We start from the raw sequence: 26035 nt of genomic DNA, 5'->3' as shown, positions 1-26035 counted from the left end.
GTGTTTAGTTCTTAACAAGATCGTAAATGTAACAGCACAAAATGTGCCTTTCGTTTGAGCTATAAAACAAAGTAAACATTATTTGAACTTTTCTGAGCAATGCTTTTATGAAGCTACTGTTTGAAGATATCTTTTTGTATTTTAATATATTCTTCTTAATGATATTTAAGAGGCCGTTGGTGATCTTGCTTCTGTGATCTTAAGAGGATTTGCTGCTGTGTGGGAAGGAAAGCCTATTCATGCTGCAGTCCTTCCTGGTTTAGTCCTCCATGCTTTTCCTGGAAACAGAGGCATGTAGGACAGTTCCACATGTCCCATCAGACTCTGTTTCTGAGAGATGCTATCTGGGATTGGATGGGGAAGCCCTATGGCACAAGTGGGCTCTCCTGCCTCCTTTAGGCTTATCAGAGAACCCTAAGGCAAGGGAGGAGCACATGTTCTTGTCACAGCCCTTTCCAGTCCAACTGCATGAGGCTGTGCAGTTCCACCTGCCTGCGGCTGTGGCAGCGGAAGTGCCCCAGTTGAGAACCACTGGCGAGGCAGCACAACGGTGGTTCTCAACCATGGTGATGCCAAATTCAGTGAAGGTGAAGAGGGGTGCTCTGAATTTAAGAAGGTTGAGAACCACTGATCTGGTTATTCATACTTCAGAAAGACAACTATGGTGTTTTGGTAATTTTGCTTACAGGTTATTTATACAATTCTACTTCATTTAGACTTTAAGCAGATGATTATGTAAAAATGGTGAGTTTTGAAATCTGTTGCTATCTGTCATGAATTCCCGTAGTTTCATGAAACAGAAGCAAAATTGTAATAGCATTCAATAAATCAGGCATGGAGGAAGACACACTACAGAAACATGATATATTAGCATTAATGTAGATTTTTATGTACAATAACTAATGTGTAGTTGTTTAGCATGCAGAAACTTGCAGGAGTGATAAAATGATCTGGGCAGAAAATATTTTTTCCATCCTGTAAAATTCTTCCCATTCTGGAATAATTTCAACTGTGTTTACCAGTATTTTGTATTTTCATAAATCATTTTGAATCTGAAAATAGTTTAAACTAAATGTTTTACCTTTTGAACCTTTTCAACATTTTGAGGGAAAAAAATTGTTCTATGGTAAGAAAAGGTGTTAGATTTCCTGACCAGCCCTAATGAACAGTTCAAATCTAGTCCTTTTCTTTTGAGGTTCAGAGTAGGAACAACATGGAATAACTTGATTTTGAGGGGTAGTTGATGGGGCTTTTTCACCCAAGCACTCTGAGAAATTTCCTTTCCCTTTTTCTCTTTAATTATGTGTAGTATAATGCCTTTGTTTTGAAGCTTCATAGAAAGGGCTTCTCATTTTGATCATTATTTTCTTCTGTCTGCCAGGGCTTAATACAGCTATAATGGAAAAGTAGATATATTTCATGTGTTTACTTCTGTTTCCATATCAGATTCCAGCTTTGGCAGTGGGACAGGTTTTAGATGGCATAATTAATCTGTCTTTTGTGAGCACCTGAAAATGGGAAGAACAGACCTAAAAATACATAGTCTGTGGTAGAGAACATTCTGCTACTGTAGACTATGAGTATAGAAATATTTTTGGGCTGAATGGTGAATATGGTTGCTGTTTATGGATTTAAATTATTTATAAAATTAAGTATACAATTTCTCTGTATTCTACGCTAAGCCTGCTGTTATTCTTAAGAATGTTTTCAGTTGTAATGCCTTTACATCTTAAAATCTCAAATATGAGATCCAAATAGTTTTAAAAGGGAAAAGTTGAAAATTTTCTCATGCTATTTATTTTTTAATATCTTCTGATATTCATTATTTTGTCTATTCTAATAAGCATAGTTTTATTTCTGTTTTTAATACATACTGATGTAGATCTCATCTCCAAAAAAAAATATAGCCTGTAATGGTTTTGCTAATGAAGTGGTATGATTTGATAATTTTCAAGTACATTTATGTACATTTCAAGTATATTTATGCCCCAAATCCCGGGCAGGGCCCCCCTGGCCTGAGAACCCAGCGTTCCCCCACGGCAGGCCCACTGCACATGCGCGCAGTTTAAAAGGGCCCGCCAAACAGGGGGGGAAAAAAAAAAAAAAGCTCAGTTAGCCTCCGGAGCAGTGAGAGACGCACGGGTGAAGCCCGCTGCGCCCCCGCTCCCCCAGAGCCCCCCAAACACCCCCTCAGCAGCCGCAGAGCCCCCTGCTGACCCCCCAGCACAGCCGGAGGTAAGCGGGCTCGTTGTGGGAAGGGGTTAACTCCTCGCTCCCTGGGAGGAGGCTGCAGCCTGGAGCCGGGCAGGTCAAGCCCCCGCCCAGGACCCTACTTGGCCCAGCCCCCCAGGGAGCCACTTGACCGGAGCCGGGCGAAGAGGCTGCGTAAACAGGCGCTTGAGTTAGCGCAGAGGGCGTGGGAGGGCACGAGACCCTGCCTGCGACCCCCCAGAGTAGTGAGCCCCAGCCGTAGCCAGCCTACCAGAGGCATGACACGGATGGGCACGTGCTGCACCTCAAGGGTACCCTCGGGCTCTGCGGCCCCCCCCCCATTGGGCACCTCAGAGATGGCCACCCAGATGGAGCCCATGGTTCCGGGCTCCATGGAGACAGAGCCTCTGGCTCTTGGCTGCGGGGGCTGCCTGTCCCTTTTTCAGGCTCTGGGGCCCGGGAGCATGGCCACCTCTCCTTGCGGGGTCTGCTCCCTATTGGGGTCTCTGGTGCGCCAGCTGGAGGAGCTCCAGGGCACAGTTCAGAGACTGCGTGCCATCAGGGACTGCGAGCAGGAGATAGACTCCTACTGCCAGGCCCTTCTCTCCCGGGAGCCGCAGGGTAGAGCACCGTCTCCCTCCAGGACTGAGGAGGACTCTGGGACCTCCCGCTCTGCCCAGTCAGGGGCATGGACCAAGGTGGTCAAGGGCCCTAAGGCCTCGCCGGAGCTTAGCAACAGGTTCGCACCTCTGAGCAGGCTCTGCTGGGGCTGCAAGTTGCCAGCTCCCGCAGGCAACCCAGGCTCAACCACAGCTACTGCCCCTGCTCTCCCCAAGTCAAAGCAAAAGGTGTTTGTTGTGGGAGACTCCATCCTGTGGGGCACTGAGGGGGCAATCTGCCGCCCCGACCCCTTAGCCCGGGAAGTCTGCTGCTTCCCAGGGGCCCGCATCCGAGACATTGCAGAGAGGATCCCACAGCTCCTCCAGCCCACAGACCACTACCCCATGCTCCTTATTCATGTGGGCACCAATGATACGGCTCGGAGCACCCCCAGCCAGGTCATGAGGCGCTACAGGGAGTTGGGAGCGGGGCTTAGGTGTCTGGGAGCTCAGGTGGTGTTTTCGTCGATCCTCCCAGTCTCGGGCTATGGGCTGAGGAGGGAGAGGAGGATCCACGCAGTAAACCAAAGACTGCGGCGCTGGTGTTATCGGGAAGGCTTTGGCTTCCATGACCACGGCCCGCTCTTTGGCGAGAGAGGCAGCGAGCTGCTGGGAAAACATGGCCTCCACCTCTCTCCCCTGGGGAGGAGGCTCTTCTCAGCCAGGCTGGCTGACCTGCTCCACCAGGCTTTAAACTAAGCCCGCTGGGGAGATGGGGGGACTACTGCCACTGCTGGCCTGCTGAGCGACCCTTGCAAAGCCAGCAGACCAAGGCACTTAAGGGAGCCCACCCCTACCCCAGCCCTGGCACAATCTGTGGGCAAGGCAAGAGCCCCCAAGGGGGACACTTGCCTGCCTGTACACTAATGCCAGGAGCCTGGGCAAGAAGCAGGACGAGCTCGTCCTCCTGCTCGGTGCAAAGAATTATGACATCATTGGTATAACGGAGACCTGGTGGGACTCCACCCATGACTGCACCACGGGTATAGAGGGCTATACCCTGTCCAGGAGGGATCATGTTGACAAAAGGGGTGGGGGTGTAGCTCTCTATGTGAAGGAAAGCTACATGTCCCTGCAAGCTGATGTTGGCGACCGGCATGGACAGCTAGAGACCCTCTGGGTAAAAATTCGTGGGAAAAACGGCACAGGGGACACAACGGTGGGAGTCTACTACAGACCTCCCACTCAAAGTCCCGAGCTTGACCAGGAGTTCGCCCGGGAACTGGCTGAGGCCGCTTGCTCCAGGACCTTGGTTGTCATGGGTGACTTCAATTACCCGGACATCTCGTGGGAAGATCACTCAGCAAAATCCAAGCGGTCGCAAAGCTTTCTCTCATGTGTGGATGACCTCTACCTGACTCAAGAAGTCTATGGGCCAACGAGAGGCAAAGCGCTGCTCGACCTGGTACTGGCTACGGGGGACGACCTAATCGGTGACCTAGTGATCGATGGGAAGCTGGGTGACAGCGACCACGAGCTGATCACCTTCACCATCTGCCGTAAAGCTGGCAAGTCAGTCAGCAACACAGAAGTCCTTGACTTCAGAAAAGCCGACTCTGACTAGCTCAAGAGGCTTGTCGGTCAGGCCCTCAGGGACCGTGACCCCAGGGAGTTGGGAGTTCAAGAAGAGTGGTTGCTTCTCAAGGAAGCGATTCTCAATGCACAAGCTAAATCTATTCCAACACGGAGGAAAGGCAGCAAGAAGGCACAGCAGCCCTCCTGGCTCTCCAGGGACCTAGCGGACCTCCTGCGGCTAAAAAAGAAAGCCTACAAAGGATGGAGGATGGGATTCACCTCCAAGGAGGATTCTTCTGCACTGGTCTGGTCCTGCAGGGAGCAAACCAGGAAAGCCAAGGCTGCAACTGAACTCCAACTAGCTTCAAGCATCAAGGACAACAAAAAGTCCTTTTTCAGGTATGTGGGGAGCCGGGGGAAAAGCAAGGGCAAGGTTGGACCCTTGCTGAACCAGATGGGGCAACTGACAACTGACGCCCAGGAAAAAGCCAACCTATTAAATAGGTACTTTGTATCAGTCTTTCATCAGTCCCATGGGACGCCCATGCCGGCTATGGGACAGGGAGATCCGGGTGATGTGGATCCCCTACCCTCCATAAATGCTGACCTCGTGAAGGAACAGCTTGAGAAGCTGGATACCTTCAAGTCAGCTGGCCCTGACAATCTGCACCCCAGGGTACTCAAGGAGCTGGCAATCGTTATAGCGCAGCCCCTGGCACGGATCTTTGAAAACTCCTGGTGCTCTGGTGTAGTGCCCGAAGACTGGAAGAAGGCCAATGTGGTGCCGATCTTCAAGAAAGGGAGGAGAGTGGATCCGGCTAACTACAGGCCCATTAGCCTGACTTCTATCCTGGGGAAGATCTTAGAAAAGTTTATTAAGGAGGCCATCCTTGAGGGACTGGCCCAGGCTAACATCCTAAGGGATAGCCAGCATGGGTTTGTTGCGGGTAGGTCTTGTTTGACCAATCTCATTTCCTTCTATGACCGGGTGACCTATCACCTGGACAAGGGAGAAGAGATTGATGTCATATATCTTGACTTCAAAAAAGCTTTTGATCTGGTATCCCATGATCACCTCTTGGCCAAACTGCCCAGTTGTGGCCTTGGCTCCACCACGATCTGCTGGTGGGAAATTGGCTTCGTGGTCAGACCCAGAGGGTTGTAATTGATGGCAGTCACTCATTCGTGGTGCCCTGTGACCAGTGGGGTCCCTCAAGGCTCTGTCCTTGGACCCATCCTGTCCAACATCTTCATTAATGATGTGGACATTGGAGGCAGGAGTGGACTGGCCAAGTTCGCCGATGACACCAAACTTTGGGGCAAAGCATCCACGCCAGAAGATAGGCGGGTGATCCAGGCTGACCTGGACAAGCTCAGCAAATGGGCGGACGAGAACCTGAGGATGTTTAACACCGAAAAATGCAAGGTTCTCCACCTTGGGAGGAAAAACCTGCAGCTTCCTTATAGGCTCGGCAGCGCTACGTTGGATAGCACTACAGAAGAAAGAGACTTGGGGGTCATCATTGACCACAAGATGAACATGAGCCTGCAATGCGATTCTGTGGCTAATAAATCGACCAAAACGCTGTCTTGCATCCACAGATGCTTCTTGAGGAAATCCCGGGCCGTCATTCTTCCCTTGTACTCAGCCTTGGTGAGGCTGCAGCTGGAGTACTGCGTTCAGTTTTGGGCTCCACAATTCAAAAAGGATGTGGAGAAGCTTGAGAGAGTGCAGTGGAGAGCCACGCGCATGATCAGAGGTCAGGAAAACAGACCTTACAATGACAGGCTGAGAGCCATGGGACTCTTTAGCCTGGAAAAGCGTAGGCTCAGGGGTGATCTGATGGCCACCTATAAGTTTATCAGGGGTGACCACCAGGATCTGGGGGAACGTTTGTTCACCAGAGCGCCCCAAGGGATGACGAGGTCGAACGGTCACAAACTCCTGCAAGACCGTTTCAGGCTGGACATAAGGAAGAATTTCTTTACTGTCTGAGCCGCCAAGGTCTGGAACAGTCTGCCAGCGGAGGTGGTTCAAGCATCTACATTGAACACCTTCAAGAGTAAATTGGATGCTTATCTTTCTGGGATCCTATGACCCCAGCTGACTTCCTGCCCTTTGGGCAGGGGGCTGGACTTGATGATCTCCCGAGGTCCCTTCCAGCCCTATTGTCTATGAAATCTATGAAATGTCCCATGTGGATTTTCCCTCTCTTTCCTTTGCTTTAGGGCTAATTTCAAATATGCCTGTAGATAAGTCCTTCCTTCCTTCTACCTAGGCGTTTCCCCCAGGGTCTCCAACACAGCTATAAAAACATATCTGCATTTCTTCTTCAGAAGATAGTAAGAATTCCAGATTTCTGTTTAAAATGACACAGCAAGGCAGTGATCTTCAATTTGGGACTTGTGGGCAAGAAATTGCTGGTAAGGTCCTTCAGCGTTGCTCGTTGCCTTAGGAAAGTAAAAGGTTAAAACGGAAGTTGTGGGAGAGAGTAAAATACAGTATTGTTTACTGCATGTTACTTGCTAAGTATTGTTGCCCTGAGCCAGCAAATGTTGGAGACCACTGCCCTAAGTAATATTTTTTTGTTTGTTTGTTTCAACTAGTATTGAAATGTTTCTTAATTGTAGCTTCAAACAGGAATTTTTCTTGCTTTGAAGTCATTTAGTTAATATGATCACTAAATTCCACGGTGTAACAGTATCTCTTTATATAAAAATTTTCTGATTCCACATTTAGAAATTGCTTGCTCTTCCTTCCCACCCCCACCCCACATCCTGTGCTTGAAATAAAGGAACGGAGAAGAATGTTTTATTAGATTTAAAGGTAAATGTTAGATATATTATACAGTTTCTTGTAAAGCCCCATTTTGTCTCTGTATTTTAATTAAAGCATGAGACTTTTAATTTAATAGTACTGCTTCATAGAAAAAAATTGTACATGTGCTCTTTGGGAAAAAGAGAACTTAGTAACTTCACAAAAGGGGTACTCAAAGAAAGTTTCTGCAACTTACTTACACCCGTCTGTACCCTGGAAACTAGTAATACCCCCAGGATGGAGTTTGGCTACTTTCCATGGCTGAGGGGACAGGACTAGGAGCAATGGACTCAGCAGAGATAATTTAGATTGGAGATAAAGAGGAACTTTCTAACTACAAGGGTGATCAAGCATTTGAGTAGGGTATCTAGAAAAATTGTAGAATTTCTATCTTTGGAACTTTTCAAGAGCATGTTGGACAGACAGTTGCCTGGAATGTTTAGTCAGGGATGATGCTGCCTTGAGAAGGGGGTTGGTTCATAGTTGGTAGGGTCGGAAGGGACCTGAGCAGATTATCAAGTCCGATCACCTGCCATGGGCAGGAAAGGATGCTTGGGTAAAATGACCTGGCTAGGTGATTATCAAGCCTCCTTTTGAAGACCCTCAGGGTAGGAGTGAGCACCACTTCCTTTGGAAGTTGGTTCCAGATCATAGCCGCCCTGACTATGAGGTAGTGCCTTCTGATATTTAGCCTGAATCTACTCTTCATCAACTTATGGTCGTTATTCCACATTACTCCTGGTAGTGCTTGGGGGAACAGGGACTCTCCCATTGCCTACTGGTCCCTCTTGGTCAGTTTACAGATGGCCACCAGATCCCCTCTCAGCCTTCTTTTGTGGAGGCTGAACAGGTTCAGGTCCCATAACCTCCACTTGTAGGGCCTTGCTGCTCCCTGATCATGTGAGTGGCCCTCCTTTGGAGCCTCTCGATGCTGTCCACATCCTTTCTGAAGTGTAGTGCCCAGAACTAGACACGGTACTCCAACTGCGGCCTGACCAGTGTTGCATAGAGGGGGAGGATCACCTCCGTGGACTTGTTGGTGATGCATCTGTGGATGCATGACAAGGTGCGATTAGCTTTCCTGACTGCATCCCCACATTGGCAGCCTTTGTTCATTTTGGAATCAGTAATGACACCAAAATCCATTTCTGCCTCTGTGCTGACTAGAAGGGAGTTCCGTAGCCTGTATGCTGCTGGTTCTTCCTCCCTAGGTGTAGTACCTTGCACTTGTCAGTATTGAACACCTTCCTGTTTTCATCTGCCCACCCCTGTAACATGTCTAGATCTAGTTGCAGCTTGTCCCTCTCCTCCAGCATGCCCACTTCTCCCCACATCTTAGTGTCATCCACGAATTTGAACAAGGTGCTTTTCACCCCCTTATCCAAGTTGCTGATGAAGATGTTGAACAGTGTGGGCCCGAGAACCGAGCTCTGGGCGACCCCACTGCCCACAACTCTCCAGGTTGAAAGACTCTCTGGGTGTAGCCCTCCAGCCAATTTGCGACCCATCCAACTATGTAGACATTGATGCCATAGTTGACTAATTTTTTGATGAGAATGGGGCGAGAGATGGTGTCGAAGGCCTTCCTAAAGTTCAGAAAGACCGCGTCCACTGCAACACCTGTGTCCAAGGATTTTGTGACCTGGTCATAGAAGGCCACCAGTTTGGTTTGACACGACCTGTCTCGAATGAACCCATGCTGGTTGCCCCTAAGCATGATCTCCCCTGCTGGTCCCACGCAGATGTGTTCCTGGATAATTTTTTCAAAGAGCTTCCTCAGGACCAAAGTAAGACTAACGGGCCTGTAGTTTCCTGGGTCCTCCTTCCTCCTTTTTTTGAAAATGGGGACGATGGGGTGAAAAGCAACCTGTTTAAAATCACTGATGATACCAAAATTTGGGGTGAGGTGAACATGCTAGTAGGGAGGGAAAGACTGCAGCAAGACCTGGATAGGTTGCAGGAGTGGGCTAACAAAAACAGGATGCGTTTCAATACTGACAAGTGCAGGGTGCTGCACTTGGCCAGTAGTAACGAGCAGCACACTTATAAGATGGGAAACTTCCTTCTCGAGAGCACGGAGGCAAAAAGGAATCCAAGATGAACATGAGCCAACAATGCGAGGTCACGTTTGGCAGGACTAACCGGACCTTGTCGTGCATGCACAGGTGCATCTCAAGTAGGGCCAAGGAGGTGATCCTCCCCCTCTACGTGATGCTGGTCAGGCCACAGCTGGAGTACTGTGTCCAGTTCTGTGTGCCCCACTTCAGGAGGGATGTGGACAACATTGAGAGGGTCCAGAGGAGGGCCACCCACATGATTCAGGGACAACAGGGCAGACCCTACAATGAGAGACTGTGGAACCGTCTATAAACTCACTAGGGGGACCAGAAGGGTTTGGGAGAGACCTTGTTTCCCCTAGCACATAACAAGGAATAACGGCCACAAGTTGTTGGAGTAGGTTTAGATTAGACATCCATAAGAACTACTTCACAGTTAGGACGGCTAGGATCTGGAACCAACTTCCAAGGGAACTGGTGCTGGCTCCTACTCTGGGTGTCTTTAAGAAGAGGCTTGATTCCTACCTGGCTGGAGTCATTTGAGCCCAGTTTTTCTCCTGCCCAGGCAGGGGGTTGGACTTGAAGATCTACAAGGTCCCTTCCAACCCTACTTCTATCATTCTATGACACAGGCAGCCAGGAGTCAGGGCTGACAACTGCTCAGGCCCATCAGTTGAGATCGCTGACAGCCTCACCACCTAGCCCTGGTCCTCCCAGACCCAATCACAGCTTGTGGGGGGCACCCCCCCTCCCGCTGCTGCTGACAGCTGCTACTGGTGGGGAAGGGGGGCTGGAGACAGAGGCCACACTGGGAGGCGTGCAAGAGCGCCTCTGCTTCCTGTCCTCAACAGGCATGTCCACACTTGCAAGCATGTGCACTTGCAGCAGCTCAAATAGAAATGGTGCAAATATGCGCCGGGGCTTTTTGCCTCAGTGGACGTGCTCAGACATGCACTTTGTTGTGGAGCAAATTATGCCACTTGGGGCAAAATAACCCTGCCTGGCTCCTCCCATCTGCAGCCAGGGGAGCTAGAGCCTGAGGCCAGCACCTGTGCTGTCCCCAGCAGTATAAAAAGCTGCCCTGTCCCAGCCCCATCCATACAAAAAGCTGCTCTGGCAAGCAGCTCAGGGCTACTCACTCTCAGGAGCTTCTGGGGCTCACCCAGTTGGTACCTGGGGACACTACCCCTTGTACCAGCTGGACTGCTGCAGCACCATCCTAAATCCATTTTTAAAAATACCCCCAAATCCATGTTTTTCCACAATTAAAACAAAAAACCACTCTAGCACACACACGCACACACACACTCACACGTGCGATCAGTTGGTTAATGCTTTATTGGTATATTTACAATGTTAAAGTAATTTGGAATCCTACCAACGTCTCTATTTTCATGAACAAATAAATTCTAAATACCCATCTGTGTTGATGTGTGCTTTTGATTTTCTTCACACATGATCGGTGTGTGATGGGGGCATGTGGTGTTGGTGGGAAAGGGTGTTGGAGAAGGTGGGTGGGTGTGTGTGGAGGGATGTGGGTTGATCTGTGGGTAGGTGTGGGGCAATTGCTGGCGGGACTGTGGGTGTGGAGGACCTTGTGGGGGAGCTGCTCAGGAGGGGTGGGTCCCCTGGCCCCCACAGGGTGCAGCCCCCCATACAGCACATGAAATGCCCTTCTGCACAGGGCCCCAGCTCCTCCCTGGAGGCCCCCCCCAGGGTCCCAGGTACCCTGGAAGGCCCCAGCCTCCCTGCCCAGGGTCCCAGCTCCCCCCTGGAGGGCCACAGTCCCTATCCCCCACAGGGCCTCAGCGACCCCAGCCCCCCCTGCCCAGGGTCCCAAGCACCATGGAGGGCCCATCCACCCTCACCCAGGGCCCGTAATTGACCTTTCACAGCAGCAGTAGGGGGACCATGTGCTGAGTCCAGCCAGGTCCTGCCAGCCCTGGGGCTGTTCCTGTTGCCCAACTGGACTGGTCTCGTGTTGGCAGGACCCAGTGTGGCACGTAGGGACCTTGTGCCGGGCCCAGCTAGGTCCTGCCACCCTTGGGGCTGCTCTGCTGCCTGGCCGGGCTGGGCCCATGGTGACAGGACTCAGTGCAGCATGTGGGAACTGTGTGCCGGGCCCAGCTGGGTACTGCTGCCTGGCCGGGCGATTCCTATAGTGGCAGGACCTGGTGCAGCGTGCGGGGACTGCACAAAGCCCAGCCTGGTCCTGCCGACCCTGGGGTGCTTGTGCTGCCTGGCCCAGTGTGGTGTGGCGCAGTGCGTGGAGACTGCATGGAGTCTAGCTGGGTCCTGCTGGCCCTGGACTGTTTGCACGCCTGGCCCAGCCGGGCGGCACAAGCAGCCCCAGGGCCGGCAGGACCCAGCTGGGGTCTGCGCGGTCCCCGTGCCAGGTCGTGCCACTATAGGAATGGCCTGGCTGAATGGCAGAGCAGCCCCAAGGGCAGCAAGACCTGGCTGGGCCCCACATGCCTTGCTGGGTCTTGCTGCCATGGGCCCAGCCCGGCCAGGGGCCCCAGGACCCAGGGGCATGCAGTCCCCATGTGCCATACTGGGTTCTGTCACTATGGGCCTGGCCTGGCTGGATGGCAGACAGGACCCAGGGCTGGCTATGTACCGTGTCCTGCCTCTGCCCCGCTGTGCATGTGGGGCTGGGACCTGGCTGAGCCCCATGTGGCTCTCTAGTCCGGCGTCGCACTGGAGTGGGTCATACAGCTCTGGGAGGTGAGGCTTCTGTTCACGCCTCCCGGAGCCGTGCAACTTGCTCTAGTGCAAAGCCGGATTAGCAAGCCGCACTGATCTGAGCTGGATCCTCCCCCCCCCTCCCCCCCACAGCCCCAGGGACATCCCCCTGCCACTCCCCAACCCCCGCTACATCTGCCTGTCACCCCTCACTCACCCACACCCATGAACCCCCCTCCCCCCCCACTTACCTTGGACAGCGCTGGGGGCAGCAGGAGCACCAAAGAGATGATCTGGCCGAAATGAGAGTATCTCTTTTGAAGAACTGACTCTGGGCTGGCTCTTGGGTGGAGCGGTTTTTTAGACCCCTGAGTCTAATTTTCTCCCTGCACTGCAAGTTTGCGGCGTGGGGAACATTTTTTCTTTGCAACAGACTAAAGGTGTTGACATGGGCAACTAGTCATGAGATAAGGATGCATATGTTCATTGCTCTATGCACACTTTTACCCCATTATATGTAGATGGTAGCTCATGATGGTTTACTTTTTCATTGTGGGTTAATGTAGGATAAGACCTCACTGCCTTTAGGCCCAAAGTAAGTTATTTGTGTTTCTATATTCTAGCAGATTTACATCCGAATCTTCCACTTAAAGTTATTTTTAATTTGGTGCTTAGGTTGTTTATGAGAAAATTAGATTATAATTTGTCAAGAAGTTTGGTTCATATTGCAAATAACTGAGTCAGCTGCACTAACTGTTAACGGAAGCTATTTTAACATTAGATGTATGCTTCATCAGTCACATTTCTCCTACAGTTTGCTTGAATGCAGTGATTTTATTAGTCGTGTGAGTCAGCCTAGGCCCATTTAACTGTGCACAGTAAAGGTGACTAAACAACCTTAACTTTATAAGAAGTTATGAGGGAAATTATTTGTTATCAAGGATGTATGGGAGAATTAGTGGAGCCACCGGTCAAGAAGAGAGGCAGAAAAGAATCTGAATGAGAGGGGGAGAGTTTTTCACTGAGATCAGTCTATGGTTCGTGGTTATCACAGTTGCATGTGTGAGCCTTGGCACCTATTTATTGTTCCTCTATTAATAGCCAGTAGAGGGAGCGGAGGACCAAGGACAAAATACATTGGGACACTGATAAATACTGGACAAAGAGGAAGAGGAAGAACTCCTGACTTTTAACAGTGGAGAGAAAAATGAGAATGTAGTGATTAAAAAACACTGTCATTTTTGTGTTATTAATTTTAAGATTCAGGACATGAAGCATTGTACAGTAACCTGCATCTGAAAGAATGAAATATAAAGGGCTGATAGATATAATAGCATACAAAGGTTAGAGAAGGCTTTTTAGGACTGGTATTCAGTGTATGCCTGAAAGCAGAGGGGGAGGGAAGGGAATAGAAGAGATGTAGAGGGTCTGGAATGATGTAGGGGGTGAGAGAAATCAGAATTTATATGGAGATAAAGACTGGAAGATATAGCTGGAGTAGGAAGAAAGGAAAAATTTAGGTTCTGCTTGTTCACCCTGTCACCTATAGTGAAAAGAAAAGTCAGAGTTATTAGTTTTCTGTGTATGTAAATTCATAAGGATGACAATATTCAAGAACGAGGCAGCAAATAAAGTATATGGAGTCAGAATAGGCAGTTAAGGGATGTGTAGATACAAGCTAAACTACAAAGCACAGTTTGTCGGGTCACTTTTGTTTATGTTAAATAAGGTTCCTAGTCCATATTTAAGAAGACCTTTTTTTTTACCTAGACGTGTGATATTGTGTAATAATGGTTATGCCATTGAACAGGGATTTGGAGACTTCAGTGTAGACTTATTATTTATCTGTAAGACTGGGAAGGTCATTTAAACTCAGAATTTTAAAGGTATTAAGTTACCAAAGATGTGGAAAGGCAGAATATTCAGAAATGCTTTTGTGCCTGACTTCTTTGGAAATCAGCAAGAATTAGGGATCCAGTAGGTTCTTGCCTGTGGAAACAAAATGCTTTCCTTATGCCCACACCCATGCTAAGGCCGGGCAGCTGGAAGCCGAACCTGCATCACCTTCCCTGGAACCCTGCTCCTTGGCTGCAGTGCAGGCACAGTTTCTAGCTGGTAGGGGGTTGTGTCACAGGTGGGAGTTGGGGGACAGTGAAAGAAGTGGCAGCAGTGAAGACTTGCTTCTCCACTGGCTAGAAGTTATGCCTGTGCTGTAACTGGGGGACCTGGGAGAAGTGGTAGCAGTGTGGATGCAATTCCCAGTTATCCAACCTTGGTGCAGGTGCAGGCACAAGCAAAACCCCCACTCCTGACATGCCAGTGAAGCCACCCTGCCTGCATGAAACCAGAGCTGGTTTGTTCCGGCCTGTAGCTTGTTAAAGATTGCTGGCTGCTAATCTGTGTTAATACGTGTAGATGTAGTTGAACTATTTTTGCTAATCACGTCTGCTAATAACTATCTACAAAGAGAAAAAAATGTTTTTTCTTGCTTCAAAGGTTTAGTTCTTGTTCTGCTTGTAAATACTTGAGGTTGTGCTCAAGGTTCCTTTTTACCAGAGGTTTTGAAAATATTATTGTCACTAATACAAGTTTTTCCTCCCTGCAGTTTCCGCACTAGCAAAGGTGTTGGGTACTCTGCTCATTTTGTTGGCAACTGCTTAATAGTTACATCCTTGAAGTCAAAAGGCAAAGGTTTCCAGCACTGTGTGAAATACGATTTTCAGCCACGTAAGGTAAGCAAAATAGTGATTAAAACTGAAAATAATATTGGAAGTTTGTTCGACTACTTCTAGAAAAGAGGAGTAAGACTCTCATTGTCACAATGTAAATAACAATTTCTAATATACTATTTATGGCTAGTTTCTGTGAAGCTCTGACAAAAGAATTATATGTTATTTTAAAACTGGTATTTTGGTTATTATAGTTGTTAACTACTCAAATACCTTTTTGAATTCCTAGTGCCATGCGATTTCACTTTCCAGCATGCCTATTAAGTATTTAGTGGAAGTAAATATATTTACAGTATCTTTTGCCAAAAAATATTATCATCTTCGTTCATCTGCAGAAGTAGTGCTTTTATTTTTACTGAATCACAGTTTATCTATGTTTCAGAGATGTGCAAAGTAACTTTTTAAGCCAGTTTTCTAGAGGATGAGTTAGAGAAAAGTTAATTTCTTTTGAAATTTCTCTAGGTCAGCACTGTACAACTGGCAGCCCGTGGGCCGTATGTGATTGACATGAGTCTCATGGGGACCTTCCAGCTGCTTCTCCTGTTGCCATACAGTGGGGGGAGCACTCAGGGGTCTGCATGCAGCCCATGAGCCCATATGGTCAGAAGGGGTGATCTGTGTGCTTCCACCATCACCCATGTAGCAAGGGGGCCAGGCTGCATGCTGTCAGCAGAGGGTAACAGGGGGCTATTTGCTGCCAGTGCAGCCCATGCAGTGCGGGGTATCCTGGGAGATCTTTCCCTACACAATGTGCAGCTCCCAAATGTGCTAAATGTGGACAGCCCTGCTCTAGGTATTTTCTAGTCTGACTAGAACTATTGTCTGATTGACAAAATGATAGTATGACATTGGTTTGAAAAGTAAACATTACAATTAAACATTCAGAAGCCAACTTATAAATATTAAGTCTTCATTTGAATTTTATTAATGCATCTTTGATAGCTATATATTTACTCCAATGCCAAATGTACCTTCTTCCCAAAAATTACCTTTCCAAAATTGGAGTTCATGTCTTAAATAGAGACCTTGATTTTTTTTTTTTTGCGCGTATTAGAAGCATGGTGATGCTGTAAAATGGATGGGTTTTTTTCTTTTCTCCCCTTCAGCAGCTATATGGAGGGTGGAATCCAGAAGGGGCAGATCCAGGGGAAGTGCAGTGCTGTGATTGCTCCACCAAAAGTTTCAAATGAAGTGCCCAGTAGCATCAATAGCATGTCTATTCAGGCAGCTCTAAGGGAGTCAATTGATTTTTGTGGTTCATTATAACTTTCCTGATTCCCGCTAATTACTCTTCACTCCAAAGGTGTTAACAGCTCTCTTTTCTTTTTAATGGTCTTCATATTCTGCTAATCAAGCTATAATTTCTTTGACAATTTTGCAATCTGTTAGCTACTTGTCTTCTCTTCTATTTCATCATTTTTGAGCTCTTCAGAATTCTAGATCATAGTGTCCAGTCTTCAGTCAGAGCTACAGTTCCAGCTTCTGGCTGACCACCCAAGAGGTGCTAACAGTTCAGCTGTGAAAGGATTAAAACTCTATTTTTTGTCTGAGCGTAAAAGGGAGCATGAGAGAGCTGATGATTAGGTTTTGTGGCCATAAATCTGGAAAAATGTTTCTCTCTCCTGCCTTTCTTAAAACAAGGTGTGAGACTCATTGTGTGGGGGGAAGCAATATGGTGTGCAGGAAATGCAGTAAATTGAAAAATACAACATAGAACAAACCAATCATCTATAAAAAGGGAAATTCAACTGAAATAGAAGACATACAAGGACCTTAGAAATGTTTTTAAAAGACTTGGTTTGTGTTGAGAATTATAGGTGGCTATTAACCTTCAAAATTGCTCTTTTTAAAATATGTAACTGTTGAAAACAAGAATCAAATATAATTTTTCTTGTTTTTTGAACAGTGATATAAATTATGTTTTAAAAAGTGCTTGAGTTTGAGGTGATATTTTTAGGTTACTTGTTAGGGTGTGTCAAACACTAATGTTCTGTACTACTGCTGTGGTATACTATAGAAACATTAAATAAATATGATATGAAGAATTTTAGAAAACATGTATTTTTTTAAAGGAATATTTATTGTGACTAGATGTCTTAAATATTACAGGCACTAATTTCATGTTTTTATTGAACATACATGCATTCATGTTCCCAAATCTTTATAAGACAAAAATGAAAATACCAGAACACTCTGAGTTCATGATGAAATTTTATATTTGTATTTAGGAAGTTTGAACAAGTTTACAAGCTGTTGTCTAAACAACTGAAATGCAATATGAATTAAGATACTAAGCTCATATTTTGTTTTAGTGAATTTTTTCTTATTTAGTAATAGAACCAACCTTTTCATTTAGTACTCAATTACTGTATTATAGAAGGAGACATTCAATATATCCTGTTGTGCTTAGCACATGTGATATGTAGATGCTGCATGAGTCATTAGTCTGACATTTACAGTGTTATGGAATTATTTTTGAAAGCCTGAAAAGCCAACTTCTGTTGTCATCCATCATGGTGTGGCAATTCATGAATGAATGAATGACAGGATGGTTGGTCAGTAAGTAAGCCATTTTTCCCTTGGCTGATTTGTAAGATTTTTTTTGCTGTTTTTTACCTTTTTAATAAATACTTAGTTTCAAATATGATTAATTAAAGATACCAGGTGCATAGGCTTTTTACTCTTGTGACTCAGCTTTCTAGTATAAAACAAGGTAGATGCTCCATTATTTTTTAATTTTTAAGGTTTTGAGAAATTGGCAGGGGCACGAATGCCCTGCCATGTTCTCTTCCATCTGGCACTTCCTCAGGATCTTTTTAGACATTTGTCAGTCAGCTCTTCCCTAGCATATAAGAGCTCTTCTGCATGGATTATCTGCTGTAACCCCAGCACTGGTTTGAGGCCCCCTCCACAAGTTAAATGTTTTGTGCAATTATCTTGTGAATTGTGCAATAAATTTAGACTGGCTACATGTGCAAATTAAATATCATGTCTTAAATGGGTCCAACCAGCTATAAAGTTATTGCTTAAAAATGCATAATAACTTTATAGCTGGTTTCTATTCACCTTTAATTTACATATGTATGCAGTCTGTGGCTGGGAGACCACAACTACTGCCGTCTGCCAGGTGCTGGGGAGCACAACACGCTGGAAGATTATAGCCAATGCAGTTTCCTAGCTGCAGGGGTGCAGGGGTGATCCGGGCAGCAGCTGAGTTATTGCAGCTGTTGTGATCTCTCAGCTGTGGGGTGCTCCATGTGCCCTTGCAGCTGGAAGATCACAGGAATCGGGGGCTGAGAGTTCTGCAGCTGATGAGCTCTTAGTCATGGCTGCCTGATGGGAAGGTGCAGGACTCTTGTTCTTGCCCACATGTGGTCCCGACGACTGAGAGCCACCCCAGTCATGGGAGTCTGCTTCTCGCCAATGCAGGAAGATCCCAGGATTGGGCTCACCCTACACTGGCAATAAGGTGCGGTGGAATTTAATGCATGATCCCACAGTTGCGCTTCCTGCCATGTTACATGTGGCTTGACAAGAAGTGCAATTATGTGGATCACAGATTAGATCAAATCATGCCTTTATGTGCATGTGTAGGAGGGGGTCAGAGATTCTTTAATTCTAATTTTGATGGTAAGTTATGTTTTCCTTTGGTCTACCCTATTATTTATTCCTTTAAAAATTATTATTGCTTGCTGTTTAGAGTCTTGCATCACTTTTTTGAGCAGTGTTTCTCTATGTTGCAAACATTGAAAGCAACCTCTTTAAAAATGGAGTGATAAAGCAGCAGCTGGTGTATATCTTCCCTGTATTTGTGTTACTGCTGTTTGCTTATGCTGTAGAGTTTGCTTTAATGGTTCTCTAGTTGCTTTCTTTTGTTCTTGTTTAGGAAATCTGACTTCTCCTCACCACTGAACATAACTGGTATTTTGGGTGACACAAAGGCCCAGGACAGAAATTACACATAAATTGGAACAAGTGATTGGAAACTGATTTAAGTCTTTAACACAACAGAAGTTTAGTCACATAATCCACTTTCATAGTTTCATAGTTGGTAGGGTTGGAAGGGACCTGAGCAGATTATCAAGTCCGACCCCCTGCTGTGGTCAGGAAAGAATGCTGGGGTCAAATGACCCCGGCAAGGTGTCTATCTAGCCTCCTTTTGAAGACCCCCAGGTTAGGAGTGAGTACCACTTCCCTTGGAAGTTGGTTCCAGATCCTAGCCACCCTGACTGTGAAGTAGTGCCTCCTGATATCTAGCCTAAATCGACTCTCAGTCAACTTATGGCCGTTATTCCTTGTTACTCCTAGTAGTGCTTGGGGGAACAGGGACTCTCCCATTGCCTGCTGGTCTCCCTTGGCCAGTTTATAGACGGCCACCAGATCCCCTCTCAGCCTTCTCTTGTGGAGGCTGAACAGGTTCAGGTCTTGCAGGCTCTCCTTATAAGGCTTGCCCTGATGACCCCTGATCATGCGAGTGGCCCTCCTCTGGACTCTCGAAGTTGTCCACATCCCTCCTGAAGTGCGGTGCCCGGAACTGGATGCAGTACTCCACCTGCGGTCTGACCAGCGTCGCACAGAGGGGGAGGATCATCTCCTTGGACCTGCTTATGATCCATTTGTGGATGCATGACAAGGTGCGATTAGCCTTCCTGACTGTGTCCCCATATTGGCAGCCCATGTTCAGCTTGGAGTCTGTAATAACTCCAAGATCGTTTTCTGCCTCTGTGCTGATTAGAGGCCTGTAGATATGCTGCTGGTTCTTTCTTCTTAGGTGCAGTATCCTGCACTTGTCAGTATTGAATCTCATCTTATTCATATCTCCCCACCCCTGTGACCTGCCCAGATCCAATTCCAGCCTGTCCCTCCCTTCTAGCATGCCCACTTCTCCCCACATCTTAGTGTCATCTGCGAATTTGAACAAGGTGCTTTTCACCCCCTTATCCAAGTTGCTGATGAAGATGTTGAACAGTGCGGGCCCGAGGACTGAGCCCTGGGGGATCCCAAGGTCCACACCCCTCCAGGTTGAAAATGACCCGTCCACCACCACTCTCTGGGTGTGGCCCTCAAGCCAATTGGTGACCCATTTGACTGTAGGCATTGACACCACAATCTCCTAATTTTTTAACGAGAATGGGGTGAGAGGCTTTAAAAATGGCCGAAACCAGTTTAAGATAAACCTGGATGGATGCAGTATTAGGCTTAACTGATTTAGGTTCAATTGGTTTATTAAACTGCTGACTGGGGACCTGGGGCAGATCCCCTCCAGATTCAAGTTAACACACAATTCCCCAGCATCCCAGGAATGTTTTACATTCACTTCACCTTTCTCCCCCCCCACCTCCTTGTGCAAGCCTCCCCTCGCAGGGAGGGCATGCTCTAGCACTCCCCAGTTTCTGGCCTGTGCTATAGTAGGCAGATGTCTGCATTTCTAGAATCAAAAGTGAATGTCTGTTCACTTGCTTATCAGTTCACTCTATGCAGCTTAGATTAACCTGCGAAGAGTGAATCAATTCAGCCACAGGCTTTTTGACTCTCTGTGCTTAGCCAAAGGGTCTGATGGTCAGACCCTTTGAGCTGGGAAGTCTCTGTTCCCATAGCTCTTCACATAACCTTCTGTTACCAGTATTCAAGAGAAGCTTCTAGAAATGTGCTGAGGGCATGGGTGACTGTTACCTTATGGCTCTTGGGGGGCACCAGCAGCCAATCACTGATGAGGTGGGAAGTCCCCCAGTGGCCAATCACTGGCCCCAGAAGTACCGCTGTCACTTCTCAGGAGGAGCACCAGCTAGTGCTCCCCGCTCCCTGGCTGTCGAGGGCCAATTTCAGGAGGGGCACATGCCCCACCCCTCTCCTATACATCGCCTATGGCTGAGAGCTTTGCTGCTGTCTTTCTGCATTGAAGCATTTCAAGCTAGGTCTTAAGCCTGGCTCAACTCTTTCTATGACCAGATCTCTCTTCTGAGTTCTCCTTTCTATACTTACTATCTAATCAGTGAGGGAGAAACATTATCAGGGCATTAGCACTCTTGATTAGCTGCTGAATGCTTGTTTCAATGCACCATCCAAACCATTTGTGTCACAATCTGATTTTTTGGTCAGGCATTCTGTGGCTGTCCTGACTCAAAGTACCTGAACTGAGTCAGATGAATTATGAGGTTAATACCTTGATATATTACTTATCTACATTGATGCCCTCTGGCCCAGGCTCTTCAGAATATTGCAGTGTTGCAAGGATGAATAATTTCTGCCTAGACTCTCATAACTGTTTCCCTTGATGTAGTTAAGATAGGTTCTAGCCCTTTTCCTGCATGAAGCCCTGTTAATCTGTGAGCATATTGGATACCACAAGATGTGGCAGAAAGCCACCTTGGTTTCTCCCCAAAATCTCTGCCCTGTGACTATGTGGTTAGATAGGCCAGCAGAGGATTCACACCTCAGCCTGTCTCTTTAGGTAACCTGAGCTGGCTGCATTCCTGAGGGAGGGGGGAAACCTGCTCCCTCTGCCTACGTGACTGGCATCAGCCACCTGGGTGAGGGGCATCTACCTGGGGAGCTGGAATCTGCCTGGTAACAGGTGATGTATTTCAAATTGGTTGGCTGACAGCCAACTGGGGCTGACTTCCACTGGACCAGGTGAATGAGGTCACAGGGGCTATATAGGTTGGGGGGGAGGGGAAGGAGGTGCTCTGTCTTTGGCCATGAGGTGAAGCAACAGCAAAGCAGGGGAGACAGAGAAGCCTTACCATCTGAACCTAGCTCTCTCTCTCACCCCAAGACTCCAGAGGGGAAACTCAACCAGCCTCTGGAAGATGCTTCTGAGTAAGCTACTCAATCTGTTTAGATATTTAGCAGGCAGTAACACAGATGCGTGATCAAAAGGCTACCTCAGCCACACGGTTTGCTCTTTAGGATTCCTAAGATATTGCTCAATCCTGTACCCTAGTTTACCCTACGCCTTGTAATCAATAAAGTTCTCCTTTTTGACTGGTGTAGGAGACTTATTGAGGGGTGGTCTAAATTATGCCTAAGAGACCCCTTAGGTCTGCGGACTAAGGGAGACTTTACTTTTTGCCCCCTGACTTGGGGAAGTGCCCCAAGTGCCTGTACCGGGTCGAGTACCCGTCGGACTATTAGGCCTGTGTTTCCCCGAGGACACAGGGCTGAGACAGTCCCTTCTCGGGGTGGTGGCGGCGGCAACGTTACCCCCAGACTAGCGATTGTGCTCCGGGAGAGGGGTCGGCCGAGCATAAGGCGCCCCTAGGGAGGCATTTGGAGCCTGGAAGGTGGTCGGGCGCAGGGAGGTGGGCGGCTCAACGCAGGAGCGCCCCCTACTGGCCTGCCACACAAGACATCAAGATTAGTTTCCTACACTTAATACTAAGTGTCAGCACAACTTACTGCATGAACACTTACCTTGATTTGCAAGAGACACTTCTGTTAATATAACCCAGTGTGCTGTTGCCTTTTTTTATTGCAATAAGAGTACACTGTTGGTCCGCATTCAACTTCAATGAGTTTTTAAGCTAATGGATGTGAAAATACTTTGGCCAATTCCTTCAGTCTTTTAAGGTGCATCCCATCTGGCTCAGAAGACTTGAAATCAAAGACCTTCAATAAGTAATCCCTAAACTTTTCTTCTTCTACTCTAGGAGTTTCTGTCTGTCCCTATATCTTTCCTGCCAACTGCCCTCATCCTATCATAGGAGACCCTATTTGTAAGGACTGATACTTGATCCTACTATGCACCATCTGTAACTATATTCCACATTCCATAAGGGACCTGTGGTGTCTGAGGTCTTCCACAGATGCTTGTAGAATCCCTTTTTATTGCTTTCTATGTTATTTCCTAGCTGCATTTCAAATTGAGCCTTGGCTTTCCTAATTTTTTCCCCATATTTCTATCAGATGTTTAAGGAAGGCTTCATCCACCTTCTCCTGATTTGGAGGCCTCTAGCAGACAGCCACCACCTGGAAAGCAGACACCAACCCCCCTGCTGCTTTTCCATCTGACCTTTACCCATGGGTTTCAACAGTCCTACCTTCACTTCATACTGCACCTCTGAACACATATATGTTATCTTTATATATACACCTCCTCCTTTTTCCCTCTGCTTATCCTTCCTAAACAAGTTTTACCCATCTATGACTGCACTCCAGTCACGTGAACTATCCCACCACCTTTCCATAATCCCAATTATATCATAATTCTGTGCTTGTAGTGAAACCTTGGATTCTTCCTGTTTGTTCCCCATACTTCTCACATTAGTGTATAAATGTTTTAGATATTGGACTGACTGTCCTATTGTTTCCCTAAGAACATTGCTAAGAGTTCCATTATTGCTTTACCTTACTAAGTTTTTATCCAGGTCCTCAGGCTCTTTACTTACATCTGGGTATTTGTCTCTATCCCCCTTGGAACCTAGTTTAAAACAATCCTCACTAGGTTGGCAAATGTGTACATGAAGGCACTCTTCCTGGAGTATTTAAAGAAGTCAGTGTCCTGCTGATGACCCCATCTCTACAGCTATGTGTTTATTTGTAGGTCAGTCATGTGTCTGTTCCTAGCTGGGTCTTTACCTTTGACTAGAACAATGAATGAGAACACCACTTGGGCCCCTTGTCACCTTTGCACCCAGAACCATGTAGTTACTGTTGATCTTTTCAGGATCACCCCTGGCAGTATCATTACCTACATCGCTGAGCAGTATGGGGTAAATAGAGGGCTGGATGAGTCTGGGCAGTTTCTTTGTGATTTCTTGGATGGGAGTTACTGGCAGACAGAAGACCTCCCAAGCCAACAGGTCATGCTAGCAGATGGATGCCTCTATGCCTTGCAGGAGGAAGTTGCCAACCACCATCCCCTGTTGCTTCCTCTTGGTAGCAATGGTCTTGATCTTCCCTCCCCTAGGGGTGCATGGCTTGGCCTCCCCTTCTGCTGGAGTGGGCTTCTCTGATGGCAGGACTTCAAACCTGTTCTTCAGCTGAGCAGTCACACGTTAGCAGGAGGGGTGTTTTCTGTTGCCAGAGGCAACAAGCTGCTAGCTTCCACCTTTCAGAGTATCTGTGTATTCTGTGTCTTCCAATGCCTTCTCTGGCCATCCCTCTTTCATGATGCTGGAGGACTGTGCAGTGAGATGATGGCTGCATGTTCCTGGATGCTTCTAAGCCTATCCACCTCCTCCAATAGCTTCCTTACCTGATTACTGAGAGAATCCACCAGGAAGTACCCTTCATACCAAAAGCATTCCCTGACCTAGCTGTCCTTGGTGGGGATATGCAGGCACCAGTCCTTGCAAAGTCAGACGGGAACCTATGTGAATAGCTTGCTTGTCAGTGGCTGTGTCTTGACAAAGCCTGCACAGATCTGGGCTGAGGAAGAGATGGCAGTGGCAAGGCTTTGGCACTGGAATATTTTCCAGCTATCCTATTGATTTTCCTGCTAAAGCCTTCTTCCTCTTCTGCTGCTACACCAGTGGTGGTCAATTATTTTGGCTGGGGGGCTGCTTACCGAGTTTTGGCAAGCTGCTGAGGGTTACATGGCTAGCCCTGCCCTTGGCAGGTGCTGTGCCCCCTGGTCACCATCTTGTGACTGGAAGTCCCGCCCCCAACCCCTGACCTTTGCTACTAGAAGTTTCTCCCATTACCCCAGTAGTTCTTCTTTGAACAAGGGGTTTTGCCATTTTGGAACCAGAAAAATACAAAATTATATTCTAAAAATTGAATACCTACAACATTCATTAATTTGATTGCAACAGTTTTGTTCTGATTTATGTGCGTTTCTGTAGTGTACATAGAGGTGATTGCATAATAGCTTAAAATGAAGTCTTACTCTTGTATATTGTAGGGGGAGGTATCAGATGTGGGTATAGGTTTGTGGGGTGGTGTCGGTTTGTGGGTGTGTGAAGGAGGGTGTGGAGGTCTGTGAGGTATGTGTTGGGGTGGGTAAGTGTGGGGGTCTGGGTGTGGGATGAGGGAGCATGTGGGGCGTGGGTGGGTATGGAGTTTGTGGGAGACCATGGGGGGGGGAGAGTGTGGCTGGAGTGTGTGAGGGGGTGTGGGGGTCTGCATGTATGGCGCGGCAAATAGGTGTGTGGGTGCATATGTATGGTGGGGCATGTGTGTGGGACTTGCCCTACAAACACAGACATACACACTCTGTCCCTCCTTCATTGCTCTCTCTGTCTCTCTCTCCCCCTCCTCCATTGCACAGCCCCGTGCACACGCGTGCACGCATGCGCGCACACACACGCACACACACACACACACTCTCCTACTCCTGGCCCCGGGGTACCGGCATGGGCCTCTGTCTCTCGCAGTTTGGCGATGCAGCTGGGAGCTATGTGGTGCCGGAGCGGCTAGCAGGCGGGTAGGAAAGCAGGCAAATGGCAGCTACAGGTAAGGGGAGTGGCAGCAAGCAGGTGAACAGGAATACAGCGACAGCTGGGTGAGAGCCTGGGGCCCATGCCAATATTCCAGCACTGGGGCAGCAGGAGCATGGGGCTGGGCTAACAGGGGCTCTGGAACTGGGCTGGCTCTTACCTATCCCTACTGGCACAGCCCAGCCCAGCCCAGATCTATAGAGTCCCTGCTGGCACAGCCCTGCACTCGTGCAGCCCCACTTGGGGCCCTATTGGCCCTAGCTCTGTCACTGGGCAGCATGTGGGCCCTGTGCTCCCATCCATGCACCCACTCACTGTCACTCCCACCTGCCTGCCACCATTTTCCCTGCTTTCCCATGTGCCACAGCGCTTTGGCACCATGTGGCTCCCTACTGCATGGCCACAACCACAGGACTCGAGAGGAACTGGCCTGGCCCAGCCCTGAGGACTGGGGCGATCACCCGTGGTCCTCCCCTGCCTCTCCCCCCTGCATTCTTATCTGAGTTTCCTTCTCCAGCAGAGGGAGGCAGGAATAGCCCCAGGATCCCCAGCCAGAAGCTTTGCTAGGCAGAACTTTCCATTTGGGGTGGGAAGGGCTGGGGATAGTGCCAGGCCAAGCTGGCCTTGCTGTTGGACTGCAGGGTCATGCTGCTGGCTTCCGCTGGGGTCCTACTGCTCCTGGCTCCTGTCATCTCTGACAGGTAGCCAGGAGCATATAAATATTAATTTTCTAAATTTTTTAAGGGCCCAGCCTGTAGGCTGTATTTACCCACCCCTGTGGTACATCCTGGGAAAAAAAATCCCTCTTCCTTCTTCATCTGCTCCACTTGGCAAGTTTACAGTGAAGGAAGGCACATCTACATGTGCAAATCATGCGACTAAATGTACTCTGGTTCATTTTGAGCCAAAATAAACTAATTCCAATGTCACTGTGTACATGTGCATTTAAGCACAATGATTTACTGAGCTACCGGATGCCACT

The 26035-nt window shown here is 47.8% G+C and overlaps 1 protein-coding gene across 11 annotated transcripts in view; it reads left to right on the top strand.

The window, feature by feature from the left end:
• The window catches only part of NBEA (neurobeachin), an 835610-nt gene that overhangs the window by 154088 nt on the left and 655487 nt on the right, over positions 1-26035 (top strand). For all 11 annotated transcript variants that reach the window (XM_090027554.1, XM_090027509.1, XM_090027581.1 and 8 more), the window contains exon 6: positions 14551-14677. In XM_090027554.1, coding sequence (XP_089883680.1) covers positions 14551-14677 — 127 coding nt within the window. The remainder of the gene's footprint in view (positions 1-14550; positions 14678-26035) is intronic.

The sequence above is a fragment of the Crocodylus siamensis genome, chromosome 1 (genome assembly GCF_052110815.1).
Source record: "Crocodylus siamensis isolate JL-2025a chromosome 1, ASM5211081v1, whole genome shotgun sequence".
Taxonomy (NCBI): Eukaryota; Metazoa; Chordata; order Crocodylia; family Crocodylidae; genus Crocodylus; species Crocodylus siamensis.
The sequence above is the reverse complement of the archived record's forward strand: the minus strand, read 5'-3'. Positions and strand labels throughout refer to the sequence as shown.